This window comes from Stegastes partitus, unplaced genomic scaffold, assembly GCF_000690725.1.
Source record: "Stegastes partitus isolate 25-593 unplaced genomic scaffold, Stegastes_partitus-1.0.2 Scaffold17, whole genome shotgun sequence".
Taxonomy (NCBI): domain Eukaryota; kingdom Metazoa; phylum Chordata; class Actinopteri; family Pomacentridae; genus Stegastes; species Stegastes partitus.
The window spans coordinates 738267-756694 of record NW_007577748.1 but is presented as its reverse complement, the minus strand read 5'-3'; the positions used below and the strand labels follow the sequence as shown (position 1 = coordinate 756694).

Genomic DNA, 18428 nt, shown 5'->3' with positions numbered 1-18428 from the left:
GAGGAAGGATTTCGAGGTGGTGGTACAAGCCAATCTGCAAAAGGTCTCGATCTGTAACACTGAACAAGACCTTGAGGGAAAACATGGAACAGGTGGCTATCGCAACAGTGGAACAAAGCTTTACAAAACTGTTGCAGCATGCCTAATGACAATCTGCTTTCACTGCATGCGCCTAAAGAACTCCAGTAATATGTAAACATTTACCTCTTTATTGCATTGTTGAGTCATTTCTTGACACCATGTCACTGTAAGAGCTAATCGTTCATTGAACATTGCTCACTGACAGACTCTAAATACATGAACATGGAAAGGCTACATTTAAAGCAGGGTTCTGAATTGCTTTGAGCAGCATGGTGGCGGTGAGCTAACGTGTCATGTGCAGCATTAATTCCTACAAATGTTGCCTGTTTAAGAACACAGAGCAAGGTAGAGAAAAAGCATCTTCAGAGGGAAGCAGCAAAGCAATTTTCCCAAAAGCGGCGGCAGACTGTATGAACGGAGAGCAAAGATCACAGAGAGGAAACCATGTAGGAGCAAAAACACTAAAGCTGTGAGAGTGCAACATTGGGGAAAGAACGAATTGAGATCCTATAGCTCCAGGGAAGATGTTGTTTTGCTGGTGTAGAGAGTGAGGCAAACATAGACCAATTTACTAGGGGGAAAATTGTGTTGGGAAAAAAAAAAGAAAGAAAGAAAGACGTAAGAGAAGACCTGGCCCATTCTTCACTGTGCAATCTAATCTCAGCTCTTGGAGAAGATGGGTGAAAACAAACATTGTTCTCCTGTCAGCAGCCCTGACAGAACATACAGTGCTAGTAAAAGAGCTCAGCCAAATCACACATCCACCTCAACCACAGCCAGGAAGATGATTAAACCAGGGAAGAATATGTAAACCAGAAAAGGCTTGGCTGACATGGTGAATATTCAAGGCAACAACGAATGACCTCTGATAGGTTTTCAAGAAGGAAAATAATTAGGGGTCAAGAGGGGACATTCACAGAGAGATCCCAGGGCTACACTTTTGCAGGGTCAATATTCATCATGAAAATTTGAAGACGCAGGTTTTTTAATTGAATAGTACTTTCAGGGGAAAATATTTAGTTACACTTTATAACAAGTAGCCTTCTCGCTCATTTATAAATAATTACTAGTTTATAATATTTAGAAAAGCAAAACTGTCAGTTGTAACAAAGTAAATCAGTGACACACTGTTCCCTAATGAGTCCATTACTCCCTTGAAGCACCTTTCTGAAGAGCCTTCGAACACATTCAGAAATAAAGGTTCATTTCATCGTCCACTAATGACTTATGTCAGCATGGAAGGGCTGGGCGATCTGACTTAAAAGACATCATGATATTAAATCAACATTTTCTTACACTGACAAATTCATACATGACATAACTGATATGACATATGTATGCATAATCACGCACCAGTGAACTTGGTGGTTTGGTTTGCATTTCAATGGTGTGATGTACATCAGATTAAATGTTTGACACAAAACCTTCAATTACTACATTTTCAATTACATTTTACTTGGACTCATTACATTTCTACATCTTTCTTATTGTACACAAATCCCCTGAAAAGCCCAAAATAACACTGTTCGGTCTCATACCGAAGATCTAAATCTTTAAAAACAGACAACAAAAAAGCTGAGCAAATTCATAAAACTGCTGGGCACTATCGTGAAGCAAATGGTACTTAAGCAGTGCACTTATTATTAATATTTTATGTGGCAGATTGTTATACATTTGATTTTGGTGCTCCAGTGAGTGGAAGCAAGACAGAAGGATAGCTATGGACAACAATGGAGCCCTATGGCATGAAGGAATAAGACACAACAGGCTGGAGATACGTAGACAATACTTGAGCAGGACTGAGTCTTTAGCAGGTTTTGGTCTTTTCATGGGATTTTATTAGAGTAAGAAAATATGGAAAACTGTAAACCTTATTCTCTTTCTGGACAGAGGAGTTGTGTAAAAAGGTAACACAATATGGTCATGACATGATAATATCTAAAGCTGCTAGAAAATTACACATGGTTATCGCCCAGCTGTATAATAAAGATAACTATAAGAAATGAAAAAACTCTAATGCAACACTTACTAAAACATGTTCATGAATATTCTGAGGTCAGTTGAACAGTCCTTGAGAATGACTGTGAAGATGCTCCACTAAAGTTACAACTTGCAGGTATAAAAACTATATATTGATTTGGCAATCAAAATGAGTATCAATAAATACATACAAAATGAATAAATAAACCTGGAAATACATACATTACTAAATAATAATAATAAAAACTTTTGCCTCTATGACATACTAAGAGTCTTTGTGTACAGTCCTCATTGGCTGGGAGGTTGTGTAGTCCATAAACTTATACTTCTAATAATAAGCCATTCTTTCTGACTGGCTGTCACCACAATGCGTACACACTCAATGTCAAAGGCAATCTTGTGGTCTACGTCTTGAACCTCAATGTTGCCATTTTTAAACTCTCCCAATGTGATATATGATGAACACTGTTTCCCTTTTTTAGTCCCAACTAATTTCTCTCCTACTTCTAGGGCTCCATGGTGAAGAATGTCATTCTGTCGGTCGTCAGACCCAGTAGCAATCTTAATTTTACTAATTTTGGTAGATTTACTAAAGACTATGACAAAGAAATCTCCAGTGGAAGGAGGCTTCCCCCAGAAGTATTCATCCACTGTGCTATAAGCCTTGGTGGCGTCATAGTTTTCAAAGACATTGATGTTTGTGTGAAGGCTGGCAGGGGGGTTGTCAGGAATGTCTATGGAGTCTTCCTCAAAGTCATCATCCTTCAGTTTGTTCTCTGCTCCTTTATATGAGGAGTAATAGCCCATGTGCTGAAACAACGAGGGCTTAAAGCGGATCACGTCCTTTTGGGCCAGCAGACCCCTGAAGTGGATGAGGAGCCAGTCGCAGGGCATTTCCTGGTAGAACATGAGGAGGAAATGAGCCAGGCGCGGCAGGTCTCTGGAGTGGTACAGCTTCCCGATGTAGCCCAGCTTGGAGAATTCCAGCATCACCCAGTAGGAACCTTCTCTGGAGGTGATCACCTTCTTCAGCGCCGTCAGGAAGTTCCTGGAGCAGCGCACATCGTCCTCCAACATCATGTAGAAGTGAGAGAGGTTTGTGCAGAAGTTGAGGAGGAAAGCGTAGTCCACGTTCTGCTTAGAACGGAAACGGACCCGGTCCTCCGGGTCGTTGTAGTTCCTTTTCAACCCATCCAGAGATGGATAGTACTCCTCTGGGGCTTGGATTACCAAGAGGCGTCCGGCTATGATGTGGTGAGCAAACTTCCTGGTGATTTCCTGCACCAGGTTCTCACACCAGACCAGGTCAAAGTCTGCCAGATGGACCACAACCACAATCTCTTTCAGTTCCTCATAACTGGACTGATCGAAGATGGATTTGATGGTCTCCAGAAGGTAGTTTCCTCTTTTTCTTTTGACGGATGACAGTCCAATGGTGAGATACTCTGTGAACAAAATATGAACATTTCATATAATCACTATTTGAAGTTTAATCTTTGTACAACTCAGTATAAAGATGCCAGTTGATACCTATAACTGAAGTGTGAGAGTTCTTGACACTGGGGTCAGCACTTGCAAAATATCTGTAACTGGTCTGTCTGTTTCCTGAGTTTTCAAATGCATGCCATTGCCCTTAGCAGCTTGCTTTCTTTATAGACAACCAGATGTTATCCCCCAACCCAAGTTAAATACGTCACGTCACCTGACGACACCTACACTCTCTTGTGACAATTGCGTAAAGTTTCTCACCCTTTATGGCCCCACCCTTCCTCGCACTCTTGGCAGTGTGATGTATGTGGCTGAAAACCCTTGAAAATGTCCTTAATTAAAATTTTGTGAAACTATAGCTGTCATATTTAGGAAACAGAGATAAACTTAGACTAAATGTGTATGAAAGGTAGATTCTGTTGACAGACTGTCAATATGTACTGTAGCTCATGAGCATACTTCTAGCATGTGCCAAATGTACTGTCCCTCTGCTTCCACTGATTGGGTCTGCATGACATGTAGTCTGCAATAGATCCATCCATGGACGTCTGCATGCAATCCAAAATTTGTCGCAGAGATAGTCCCTGCAGCCACTTTTCTACAAGAGCAGTAGTGTTCATGCATGCAAACCGTGATTATACTCTAGTGCAGACACCCACGGACACAAAATTGTTGTTATTGTCATACTTTTCTAGTCTGTTGGAGTCCTCTTGGAAAGCTTCATATCATATATGTGCACCAGTTCTTATCTGAGCAAACAGTAGTGTGCATTCATACACACTGCTGCTGAGGATGCAAAATATTGCTCTTGAAACACAGTTGCCTCACTAACTGCCTGCGCGAGGATAATTTCCGCCGCATGCAAATGCGGAAAGTAGCCCACTGGCCTGATAGGAAATGCCAATCTACCTCGCATGTATGGAATGAAGTCCATCAAAGAGATTCCAAGCAGACAAAGACATAGTACAACACAACTGTGCGTCTGTGGTTTCTGCTACTGTAAGGGAGTGTGATTAAGACTTAATAGGCTGTGAGGGTACATTCACTGAACTGACAAAAAAATGTAGTAGAATCACTCTACCTAAACTAGCTTTACGTTTCAATAAATTTGTCAGTCAGGAATATTTCAGATAAAATGCAGTCAAAGTAAGTGATGAATTTCTCGGAATATTCCGTGGCTCGGAATACAAAATTGTGCTCAGGGCTCACTGTAGTTAAAAAAAGAAAGTCTATGACTGGAAAATAGACATAAACGTTTTGTGAATAAAGATGATGTACCGGAGAAGAGTTTTGCATCGTGTTTAATGTTCAGGGGAAGAACCTCTGTGGAGTAGTTTGGGTTTATTGCTGTGCTTTAAATCCCAATGTCACAGATTTTAAGTTCAACTTCTTATTCTCAGCTCACGTTCATAAATGCAATTTACTGTAACTTGCCCAAGCTCATGGTAGTGCTCAGTGAGATTTTGTCTTTAAAGAAACACTAAACTTACTCTTGCGGTTCAGCGGGGTTCCGGCGAGATAGCGATACGTGACATTAATGGTTCCGGAGAAATTACTGAGGTCTCTGAAGGTGTGAACGTATCGTTCTGAGCTCGGAGGATGGACTGATGTTTCCCTAAGCTGCCTCTTGTCCCCTTCCTGGAACACAACATTAAAAAACACATTATGAACAACAGAAGAAACAAACTGTACATGTTGTCTGCAAAAACAAAAACAAACAAAAAAAAAAGAAGCCAGAAATGTTCATCTTAATTCTTTTTTTATTTCGACTGTGAATAATTCAAATGAGGGAAAAGCAGCTTTTAAAAACCTGTACAGACTTAAAACAATATGTGCTTTGATGTGGCGGAGCTAACCCTTGATGTCTGGAGACGAAAGCAATCTTAAAACCTCTCTGGGGAGTTTGCATAGCTGAACAGATGGACCAATGAGCTGAGAATGCGAACTGCCCCTTAATAATTTAAATAACAAACATAGATGATGTACTGTGATCACCAAGTTTTGATGGCATCATGAATAAGAGATAAATCATCTGGATGATTTCAACTTGGGCCCATGGTATAAAAATTTAAACATGTTTCCAGTAATTGTAAAAGGGACAACATGAATAAAGTGAACAAATAGAAGAAAATATTTGGAATTAGTAGCATATTTGGCCAAGTTCAGACATCAAGAAAGAATACAAATATAGAGTGGGTGCTAATTTGGTGAATGCTTGCCAAAAACGCTTGGGAAAAAGAAACGCAAAGCGCGCACGTGACACGATTTACTAACCAGCACGTAGCCGTCTTCAATGTAGAGGTTGAGGAAGAGGAGGAAGGTGATGAGGAAACCGAGGAAGGGAATAGTGGAGCGTTTCCTCAGACACCTCATCTTGTCCAGGGATTTCCACACCAGCCTCATGCTGTACACGCTGTCACTGGGATCTGCATGAGACAAACGAGATGGAAAAAGACGTGTGAGGTAGACCTGCTTGCTTTGAATGTCGTCAGCCTGAGATCCTGCTCGAAAATAATTTGCCTTTTTTTTTTCTTTCCAAGCATCAGCAATTGTTGGAAAGTTAATGTTTGGATCACATGATTATCTTCCACTAGCATTATAATATTTCTTCAGCACACATCTCAGGCAGTGTGATAGTGACAGAGGAAGGATAATGAGCGTGGGAAAGAGGAAGACCAAACAAACAAATCACATTAGAGAAAACCTTTAAGCGCTCCAGGACATAAAGGATATTGATGTGCCGAGTAATGAATTACGGATGTTGAAGTGTTTTTTTAAAAACCAATAATAATGAAAATATACACTATGTGGTGGCTGAGTTTGTTCAGTGCCTCCTCATCCCCCACCCTATGGGTATTTTTAGCTGTTCAGTGATGAATGGTGGGCTGATTTTTGACAGCCAACATTTCAGTACTTTCTTATGCGGTGCTGGTCAAAAAGAGATGCTTCTGCCTGCGCTTATCGGCTGGCATGCTCCACACTGTAGTGAAAATGTGACTTTTTCTGTTTGTAGATTGAAGATGAAGAGTCAATTAAATTTTCAATTCAGCTCACTTTATTTCAGATTTGTGGTTGATAGAAAGGGGGAAAAAAGAGAGACATAAGGTTAAAGAAGAGAATATTAAAAAGACAGGAGGGTCTAAAATTGGTATTTACAGATAGTATTTAGATATTTATTATGGCTGCAACAAATAATTGCTTTTATTAATCTGTGAACTAATTATCGTGAAATCATTTTGATTAATCAGCCAAATCATCCACGTTTGTTTTCTTCATTGAAAAAAGTGTCCATCATATCTTCATTAAGTTACGGTTTTTCTCTGATATCCAACAGTGCTAAATCCAAAAGTATTATATTTTTAGTAAACAAAAGGTAAAAAAGAGCAACTAAGCATCACACTTGAGAAATGCCAGTGAATTTTTTGTCAGTCAGTTGTTTTATTATTGTCATTTTATTCACTCCATTCATCCACTTGTTTTCTATACCCGCTTTATCCTGTGGAGAGTGACAGGTCTCCAGTCCATCACACGGCGATTTTATTTACTTATTTACATATGTTCAATACAGACTTTTGCAACCAAGGAAAGTTTTTCTTCCAGTTGTGTGAGGAGGCTGGCAAAAGCTACTGATCCATGCAGGACTGATGCCTTTCTGCTGCTGGTGTCAACAATATTTCATCACCTTTTATGAACAATAGGCAGATGGTGTTGAGTGGTCGATACAGCGTCTGTTAGTTGTGTACCTGCATAATCTAATATAAACAGTATCTACTGAAATATAACCTTAGAGAAGCAGTTTTTCAGGAGTCCAGTTGGGCTGACATGTTTGTCACTTAATAAATCAGTGGACTTAGATCGCCACTTAAGCTTCACCATAAGCAACAATGAAAGCTAAACCACACTAGAAGCATTATATATCAGGTTGAGTCGCAGCAGGATTGGCAACCTCTCATAGAAACTGTACAACTGAAACTGACTGGGGGGAAAAAAAGCCCATAAACAGCGGTAGCAGAAGTAACAGCCTTTTCTTTGCCAGCAATTAGCCATCAGCATGCGCTTTTGTTCCACTGCTGCAAAGCCCCCGAGATACCTAATAGAATACAAACTACCTCTAAGCTCAGTTCAATGACCACACACACATCGATCACTCGCACCAAGAGTCGGCTCCACTGGGGATTTGACTAGTCAATACCTCTTTGTGCACACTTGAAAACTGAATTTAACACATCCATTCATTGCCCGTTCTGCACAAATTTCCAACTCAGTGTACTTCAGTATGGATGGCAGCTATAAGTAATTATGACATTTAGGGCGTTTTTTATCTTCTATAATATACAATGAATACATCTGCTTGAACTGGTTTAGTAGCTGCAATTTTATATAGATAACACCTATTATAGACCAGTTGAAATCACATTTAAGACATTTTCTTGTGATGTAATCGTGGAATAAACATTTTCCAACATGGTGTCACTTACTTCCTCACATTAAAATTGTTAGCAGCATCTGTTCAGATTAAGACAGTAGTAAATATGACTTGATTTTAGTTTAGAAAATTGTGTTGGGTATTAAAGTGTTTCAAGTACAAGAAAAGAACAAAAACATTCATGTGCAGCACAACACATTTTGTTTTCTCACTGCATGTTTGTCTCATTCTCATGAAAACTCTTGTGCTGATTTAACAGTTTGACAGACTGGGGTATAAACTGTAACTGTGAGACTCCAGATCTTCTAATAAATGGCAAAAGTTGATATTTCCCAAATAAAACATGATGCAACACTACCAGCTAAAGCCAACATTTGTCTGGTATCTGCAGTTTGAAAACTTGAGACAAGCCTTTCTCCCACAATCTTCTATCCATGACAATAAAGGCAATCTGTATTTCATGCACTCTTTGTGAGCCACTGTGTTAAGGACAGAATGTCAGGAATGCCATATACAGATATGTGCAAAGGGCTCATACACTAACTGTGTTGAACTATAGCTGAAGCAGAACACTGTGCATCGTCTCACTTGTATGTGAATTGCAGAGTTCTGCTATAGAAAGCTGAGAGTAGCATGATGATAATAGTCATTAGGGTCGCTCTGGAGGAATCTCAGCTGATGGCTACAAGTGTATGAGTCCTCCTGACACCATGGCTCAGGTAACTCTCTCTTCTTGCAGTCAACTGCCACATCCCCTTTAGTGAGAGCTCAGCAGCAGCTCCTTCTCTTTGCACAAAAATAAGCTCTGTTGAGACGCCTGGCATACAATTAAACTAAATGAAAATCTTTGCATGATCCCGTGGGAAAGCTACAATTAGACAACTTTTTGTCTCATGTTGGTGGCAGAGTTGATCTCACAGATTGGAGATTTGAGTGTCTATCTTGATGATACAAGACAAAGTGAGGCGCTTCTCTTATTTCAATAATTCAGTATGGGCTCAGAACAGGAAGAGGATGAAATGCTTATTCTGCCGAAGGCACAGCTGGGAAACACACTTGCTTCTGCTAGCCTAGATTTAAGTGTGACTGAGATGCCCGGCAGAATACCTAAAACATTATAAGGCCGATGTACAGTCCACTGCGTACTCTTGGAATACACCAGAATATGGAATACATACATGTGAATATATGGATGATGGTATTAACTCAGTGCAAGAAGGCATTAACAAGAGGGGAGCATGTGTGTGTTATTGCTGTGTTCATTCTTGTGGCATGAATCCAGAGTGAAAATGTAGCAGTGAAATGGACTAAGTGTGTTTTAATGGGTGTGTCATCCTGGCAGTCACACAGTTCCTCAGATGTCGCCAGCACCATTTCAGGACACAGCACACTTGCAGCAGACTGGGGCTGTTAAATATCCATTATGCACTGTGTGTGTGAACTGGACCAAATAAACCACAACACTGCTTCTCCCTTTTGCCCAGCAGCATGCCATGCACTTAACACATATCAGCTGTCTGTCCTAAACGCCTTTTGAAAACTGGGCTCTCAGTAAGACGTTAAATCCTGTTAGATTGACATGAAGAGTCTTGGTGGCAAAAAAAAAAAAAAATAGATTAAAAAAATGACAAGTCAAGCATGCAAAGCATAAAGACTTCACAAATTCAATTTGATTGTCATTGTTGGGGCTAAATGTTCAATTTTATCCAAGAAGGTTTCTGAAGCCTTTTTAATTAATAACTTCAGTATATTCTGCTATTTGTCTTTTATAAAATACTGCTAGAAGTCTTTGTGTTTGTGCTTCAGTTACTACTGGATAAGATAAGATAGAAAATGCAGCCAGACACCCTCTAAAAATCCTTCAAGGAAACTATCACCTGGTTGTATCACAGCAGCGCCTTGAGGTTTGGAAATGGCTCTCAGCTGGAAATCTTCTGCCCATCAATTCTTGACGTCAGAGCAAGCTGAGGGTTATTATGTTGCTGTGCAGAAAGATGAGCACCCGAGGGAGTGAAAACAATAAACAAGGGAAATGGAAAATTATGTGTGTGTGTGTGTGTGTGTGTAGACTAGTCTTGAAATGAAGATGAAAAATTTAGGACTTGGAAATTAATGTTTTGGAGGCTGAATGAACTAATGAACACTAATATCTATATCCCGTGGCCAAAAGAGTGCAATGAGAAAAAAAGTTTTATGACTGCAACTAAGGTTTAATTTATATATCAATTTATACATTATCATTTTTAGTAACTTACTCTTTAAAATGCAAAATAAAATACAACACATTTAATGAGAGATGGCTCAGACCCACTGCTTCTTTTACCTCACTGTGTCTAAAAGTAGAGATATTTAATTTATCGTGATAGAAATACAGAATTTCAACATATTAAATCAATGAAATGTCACAAACTATTTAATAATGTCAGCATTAGATACAGAACAGTATTTTGAACAAGTAGGAGTTTTTACACATGTTTTGCTATGTCCCATTTTTTTCTGTGTTCCAGGCAGAAAGTACCTTGGCAAGCTATCTCTGGATTCATCCTCAATATCCTCCATGTCTGTCTGGCAGCTCATATGAAATAACTGATCCAGGAATTGTCTTCTTTTCCCCTGCTACACCCGTTTCCTCTAATGGTGAAATCTGACGGAGGCAGGCTTCAAATGAAAAACAAGGAGCCTCCCTTGTGTGGGGAAGGCAATTATGTGGTCTGGTCTGATGTGCAACCTAATGCCAAGAATACTATATGACACACGCACGCACACACACCTACACTTAGACACACACACACACACACACACACATACACAGACTCTAAACAAAACAAAAGGCCCTCCATTCCCACTCCATTTGTAATGGCTTGATTGCTGCAGAGTGGCAGCAGTCCCCCTGCATGCCAACGATACAACTTTCTTTTTGTCAGATGCTGTAAAAGGAAAGCGAAGAGCGAGAGTAAATGGAAAAAAAGGTAAAGAAGTGAGCCGAGCGGCGGTGACATGCCACAAACATGAGTTGAGTGCCACAGTAATTTCACATCCCATCTTCCAGACGTTGTTCTTATAAAGTCACTTTCACAAAAAAAAAAAAAAAAAAAACCCACAATGTCAGAATCCCTTGGAAAACACATGACTTGGCTGAGGAGCAACACCTGCCAACCTGATTGAAAAAAATACGAAAAGATTGCTTTTTCAAAAATGTTTGTGTACAGTATCAGCTTAATTAATTCATTCCTCTGAATGCCAGCAGGGAACTGAGGTAGGCAGAATATTGAGAATGAGATTTGAAAATAAAAGTTGTCCTCTGGGAGTCTCAGGTACACACGACTGTGAGTCCCTCCATGTGTTATTCAGAAATCAAAATACCCTCTTAACAAACACTTTTCTTGCCAGCTTGAATCAACCCTCAGCTTTTGATTTAGGCTACGTTTTTTGAATGTGAAGCCGCGTTTCTGTAATGGGAAAACCTAAATGGGAAACTCATTGTGAATAAGAAAATGGGAAACGATTAATAAAATGGCCAGCAGAAAGCAATTCTCCCACATTTCATCTTGTTATCTGTTTTACATTATTTCCCCAGGGTATCCTGCACCTTGCAGATATACAGCTCTGTACAAATAATCAATTAAGCCTGCAGATTTGCGGGGATTCAGCAGTTGCTTTGTGTCACGCCTTCAGCCACTTTCAATGGATTTTCTTTCTTGATAAAAAGCTGAGAGTAACAGAGGCTTTTGTTGATAACAGAATTGTGGCGCAGGGCGGAATAATAAATCCCTTTATTATGAAAAGGCTGTTTTGTTAATAATTCAAATTGGTCAAACAGTTTACCAATTACTACATTCTAGCAGTGGGTCAGACAAAGGAATCTGTCATCTACAAAAACTTAGCGACCCTTGTCAGAGATCCACGGCCCTTAAAGATACACAGAAATGATCTTAATTATCCGGATACAATAGGGAATTGACAATGAGAGTTTTATCACCGCACGGTGTGGCAAATTAAAGCCTGAAAGCTGTTACTGGGAGATCCACCATGTAATTCCTATAAGCCCTGTGTGTCACAGCAGCCAATCATGTTCGAGGCTGATGACTTGTGATCTCCACAGAGGTAATCCTTCAAAAAGGAGTCATCATTCGAGGCTACAGCACGAACTCTTACTTTCTGCTGTAGTTTTCGGATCTTAAAACAGTCCCAGACACGGTGAGCTCTACCAGTCCCAGCTGCATCAAGCTCCAGAGGCCAGACGGTGATGCCAAGGAGCCAAACAGATGTACCAGCCCACCACAGCAGCAGCACCGTCCTCCACCCCCGCCATTGTCTCCCTTCGCTGGGCCTGTCACCGCTATTCCAGCTCACTCATTCTAATGGGAGGAGGAGGTGTGGAGGTGGCGGTAGAGGGGAGGACGTGTGTGTGCTGAATATGATGCGTTCCCCACGGACATACTATCCAAGTGTGCCACCCCTCCTCCCCCTTCTGCAACCACCTCCAACTGCTATGGCTACTGCCACTGTGGGCCCTCGTGGGAGAAACAAGCAGTCCAGCGACAACAGCACTTCCAGCTGTTCTCCCATAAGAAACCGGTGTGCAAGACAAGCCTCGGAGCTTAAAAAACCCCAAATGGTCTCAGCCTGTCAGCCTGTCAGGCTCTCTGATACGAGAATATTTCTAACCACCGCCAAACAGCCTCTTTTTCATTCCGGATGGTCTCTGTGTCCTTGCCTTTATGAGCTCATACAGTGAGAGGACAGAGTCTTGTTCTAGTTCCAGCATGTGTTGGTGACAACAAAGCTTTTGAATTCATCAGCACTGGCACAGGTGGTGCAAGCTACTGGAATATTTTCTCATGAAATATTAAGCATGTGCATGATGCTAGCTTCACAGCAATCAAGCATCAAAACACTCAGAACAAACAGCTCTGGCAGTCTCTCTACTGCAGTACAATTGGGCAGATCACTCAGCCTGTTCTGTAATTGAAATGTGATTGTAAAGAGCTTCCTCAGATCAGTCCATATTTTTCCTCCTATTTGATTTCTACTTACTTGGCTGGAGAGATGAAGATCTCGTTTTTTTTTTTTTTTTTCCCCCATCTCTGGACATTCAGTCATTAACTCTATCAGTATTATGAAATGGAGACTGCATTTATCACGAAACACAAACTGAGTGCAATCAAAGAGCGTGGCTGATGAGGTGTCAACATATACAGTACTTGCTTCATCACGGAGAAGCACTCAGACTGTCTGCAGTCATACACTTAGACATAAAGTCACTGACAGTGTCTAAACAAAAAAATACTTATGATGTTGCTGGTACTGAAGCTTTGATAACGACATTTAGAGTGTTGTCAGTACTGCCCCATGAAAGTTAATGAGGAGAATCAACTGTCAGAGACATCTCAGTTCACTTAGATCCTTTTTTGGTTTGTAAATCACTTCTCATTAAAGCAACAGGGTAAAATAGATAGAAGCTTAGAAAAATGCACAAATAACAAACCTTAATTAGAATTCCTTTCAGTAAGAAGGTAGAGCAGTAAACTACGCCTTTTTTAACCATGTCTGATGAACTGTGCCGTGTCTGGAAAGCAAATGAGAGCAGGCAGCAGCAGCAAGGAGCGGAGTTAAAAATCATCAGTCAAGACAGACAGTTTTCAGTAGCCTTTAATTTCAACAGGAAGTTAGGATTTATTAAACTGCTATCAGACGCATGCAATTCTACAGAGTTTGTATACAGTTTTCGATAGATTTAGCTATGACGAGGAAGCCTAGAGGCGATCTGTGATCTCTGTTAATGGCTTCTATTTTACATGATGCTCATATAAATCCGCATCCTGTCAGTTTGCTGTTATATATAAAACAATTGAGCAGACCTGTCCTTCTCAAATTACAAGAATAAATTGAAAACAGTGAGAAACAGTCAAATACAGAAGAAAGAAACACAAGATAATAGCTTTCATTACTGATATGTCAGACACTACGGGTTCAATCAGTAAAGATGTTATTTTAAGAATCCTCACGTCACTTACTAGACCTTTCTGTGTTGCTAAATAATTAAATCAGGTCAGCGTTAGTATACACTGGACTAGGACTATATGTTGAATGTAGTTCATGATGTACCATCTGAACGTATTCACCAACCCTGGCTGATGAACGTCACCATTGACTACACAGCATTTGTTCTCTGTATTTCATCAAGTCTTCTATCAAATGTTGTATTGTTGAGTAAAAATCTAACCCAATCAGCTGCTAAATCAGGTGAGAGCCAGGAGTTTCCTATCATGCCCTGAGGCTGTGCAGTCTCTGGCGAGCAACTGCGACTCTGGTTTCAAAAATTGCAGCCGCCTTGATCTCACAATGTTATCTTTGCTTATGTCGTTGTGATGTCGGAGCAAGGCGGGATCAGGACAGAAACCCAGCCACCATGCACTGTGGAGTGATTAACGGTGATTGAATCTACACAGGTCTGGCTCATGCTGAATGAGCCCAAAGGTGAATGCAAACACTAATTCAACTGCATCAAAATTGGTGAACCATTTGAAGCAGGTAAACTGCATCAAAGGCAATGCTGCAAATTAGTAACTCTTTTATTTGTTTGATCATTGACACTCTTCACTGCTCAAAGGGAAACAACAAAAATGCCTATAAGCGCTTGATTTAAATAGAAACACGTGTGCTACCTTTTGCCAGCAGGTCAAACAGGCCCCAATTCAAACCTTGTATAATATGCAGCTGTCTTTTACTGTTTTTAAATTGCTCAAAAAACATGTTACAATGTTAATGCAATTGAAATCATCTCTTACATGTCTTTTCTGATTACAAAATTTTATATATAGGAGCAGATGCGCAGATGTTTGTATGTACCAGTGAAATCTGATCCAGACGACATTTGAGTACAGCGCCTGTTGTGTGGATGTTTTTGTTTTTTTTTAAGATTTATTTTTGGGGCTTTTCCACCTTTAATGATAGTGAAAGATAGACAGAGAAACGTAGGGAGGAGAGTGGGGGAATGACATGCAGCAAATGAGCCGCTGGCTGGAATCGAACCCGGGCCGCTGCGTCGGGGACTATAGCCCCTGTATATGGGTCACCTGCCCTACCTGCTGAGCTATCCAGGCACCCAGTTGTGTGGATGTTTACATTTAATGTTAGAGGCTAATACGAGAGCCTTGTGCCGTTCCAGCTGTGGTGAGCATAATGAGGACAGGGAGGTGCGGGAAACGAATGGAGCGAGTCTCTCCCAGGCCCTTCTAAGCAGTTAGCACTTTGACCCAGATTAGCACTCTGCCAGAGGTGCACTTGGGAGGGATGGCGATGGAGGACTGTGATACTGCCTGCTTATTTCCACTAGAAAACACACTTGACATGTGCACCCCCCTGTACACGTACAGACACATGCATATGGCCTTCGCTTCTTCCCCATCCCTTGTGTGATGTTGCGTAGATGCGGCCAGTGTTAAATGTTATTACCTACATGTGAGACACAACATGTCTAGGATTTGAATATTGCAAACTTTTCTCTAGGGCAAAGACATTCAATTAGTTTCTTATTACATCACAATCGGCTAATGGACTACGTATCTTTCCAACTTCAAACTCCCCAACTGCCCTCTGCGCCTGACGTCATGTGTCATAAACATATGCTGCTGCTCCCCTGAGGCCATTTGCTACATTAAAAACACAGACCTACGTGAATTAGTCGAAAACATCCTGTCATCATCTCTGCTCTACAAAAAAAGCTGGACAGCGGCGACGGGCGAGGGAGAGAATGGAGGACAAAAGAGGGAAAAATGGCCATTGAAGAAAAGAATGGAAAGAAACCCTTCTCCGACTCGTTCTCTCTCTCTCTCTGTCTCCATTTGGGAGACAGGAAAAAGGAAGAGGAGACTTGGCTCTGCCTTAAAAGCACTTAAAAAGCCAAGGTCACCTCCTGGTCAAATCTGTGAAATGAGAAAATGGCTGAAGGGGCAAGAGGCCGGTGGCAGATAACATGAGAATGCACTATCTTCCCCCTACACATTTAGTGCGGGGGAGGATGAGGCACTGGCAGACTTTTCAAAAGGCTCCATGTTGAAATAAGGACTGGAGACACAATAAGATGGCCCAGTTTCAACCAGTATGACAGCACATACATTGAAGTGCTCTTAGGTAATGAGTTTTTTTGGTCAAGCAGAGAGTGGATGGCCAAAGAGCTGAATGTGAGCTTGCGCAGTGGATTTCACATTTAATTACTCAGGTAGATTTAAAGGCGTAGACTTGTATTTCCAAATAAAGTCAAGAAATGGAAGTATGTTTAGGAAAATGCATCCTAGAACTGGACTGAAATTGTGCTGGTCCAGTGATATGAAGTCAATATGTAGTACTGTCTCCCTGAGGTACAAATTGGAGTTGTAAAGCTTGAATTGATGTCATCAGGTGGCGGCATCTGGAGGTGGTCCATCGACGCTGAATTATTTCTTGACACCAGGGGCCCAGATTAGTCTTTTTTTGTGATATATATACCACCCAAATTAAATCTATTTAAATAAAAGGTTTGCAGCTGTGACTCATAAAATGTGCCCATAACCTATGAGACCTGTTTGCACACAGGGGTAGTATTGCCTGAAGTCCCACTGTGATTTGTAATAACTGCAGATGGAGGTCTGTGCTTTAATAACTGTGTGACTAAGCCATGTACATGATTTGTAAAGTAAAAAATTCGACCACATATCATCTAGCGAAAGTAATCTATTATTGGTCCTATGCAGTATTTTTTATTTATTTTTTTTAAACAATTTTTGCCTGTATTGGATTGGTGGTGAAGAGAGACAGGAAAAGTCAGGGAAGATAGCAGAGGGATGACATGTAGTGAAGGTCGTGGTAAGCCGGGATTAAAACTTCTGGCAGTATTTGTGCCGATACGTTTTGCACATCAAACACTAGACTATTGTTTGTCCCCATCACAAAAGCTAGCAACAAAACCTAGTAATTAGCTGGTAACAAAACTTGTCTTGTGGGGTGGAAACCAAAATAGAAGTAAAAAGAGAGACAATATCAAATGTTACTTGTAACTGTTTGCTAACAAAGTAGCCACAGCAACTTTATATGGCAATATGATGTCTGCTTTTTTTTTTTATTTCACTGTTTTCTAGAGCCCAACTATAATCAGGGCCTTGCGGTTTTTGATACAAATTCTAAATCATGAAGGCTTAACACACATCTTCAACTCGGTAGCATAGAGGATCTATACAATAACCAGAGTTTCAAGTTGAGCACCTGTTCACTAAATGAGAAATATGGTCACAATCTCTCCTGCTGTTCCTGAGTTACAGCATTAAATATTGGCTACAGTAATAAAGTGTTTTGGATATAATATTCGTATTTTATCTTATTAGATGTGTAAAGTTTTGTCATGAAAATTGTATGAATTCTTGACTTATGGACAACAACAGAGACCTTTGACCACCAATACTTAGACACATCATCCTTGACTCTGAATGAACGTTTCTGCCAAATTTAATGAAAATCTCTCAACACATTTCTGAAATAATATGTGGGATGTATGGAAGGACCAAGAACCTAAAAACATGCCTCCAGCCATGGCTGTTACCAGCATGTAAGCAGAAAATTTGCTTATGGCCTCTTTAAACAAGAACCATGTTATGATTACACAGGATATGGATCCAAAAAGCAACAGAGGGTTTGGTGGTTAGAAAGGAGGGATTTATTCAGGCAGCAAGGAACAAGGGACATGGGGAAGCATGTGAGGGGGGCCGAGTGAGGGAGGGAGGTCCGGGAGAGGTTCCAAGAGGGACCGGGAGGCTGAACAGCGGTGGCTGGAGCTTGACTGCAGAGGCTGGGCTGGGGAGTACGTCGATCTGTCTGGGAGGTTCTCGTAGCAAACGCAGACAAAGGCAAAAGTCAGACAAAGCGAGTTTCTTTAAGCACAATTCTCCTAAGAAATCATGCTGGCCTGTTACCACTCGTGGGAGGGTAATCCACTGGTGCTGGAGCATAAGTGGAGGCAGGCTTTATCCTGATTAGTAAAGACCCTCAGGTGTGGGAGTGAGTGAGACCTCTGCTATCCCAAAACCCCGCCCAGCCTGAAAAAAGGGAATGGCTGGAGGGCTCAACTTACTCTCCGCCACTGATATCAGGAGGGAGACATGAACCGTTGGGTGAATATTCATGGATGATGGCAGGGTTAAACTCACAGAAGAGAGGTTAAAAATTTTGGTGATAGGTAAGGGACCCAAATACTGCAAGTTTCCGAGACTCTACTTGAAGAGGGAGGTCCCATGACGACAGCCACACCATCTGTCCCACCTTGTATTCAGGAGCAAGGGACCTGAGTACTGATTCACCAGTTGCAGAACGCAGTCCAAACCTGCGAGGCAAACTGCGGACCCGGTCAGAAACTATGCCTATCGGGATTCCATGAAGCCCGAATACATGGTCCGTCAATAATTTAGTGGTCTGGAGAGCA

The 18428-nt window shown here is 41.0% G+C and overlaps 1 protein-coding gene across 1 annotated transcript; it reads right to left on the bottom strand.

Moving 5' to 3' along the window:
• Positions 1–2349: 2349 nt before the first annotated feature.
• Positions 2350–5952, bottom strand: mgat4c (mgat4 family member C). Its single transcript, XM_008291336.1, has 3 exons — positions 5824–5952; positions 5040–5187; positions 2350–3506 (listed from the first exon to the last, which is right to left on the bottom strand). The coding sequence occupies exons 1-3, from the start codon at positions 5950–5952 to the stop codon at positions 2350–2352; spliced, it is 1434 nt and encodes a 477-aa protein (XP_008289558.1).
• Between the last annotated feature and the right edge of the window lie 12476 nt (positions 5953–18428).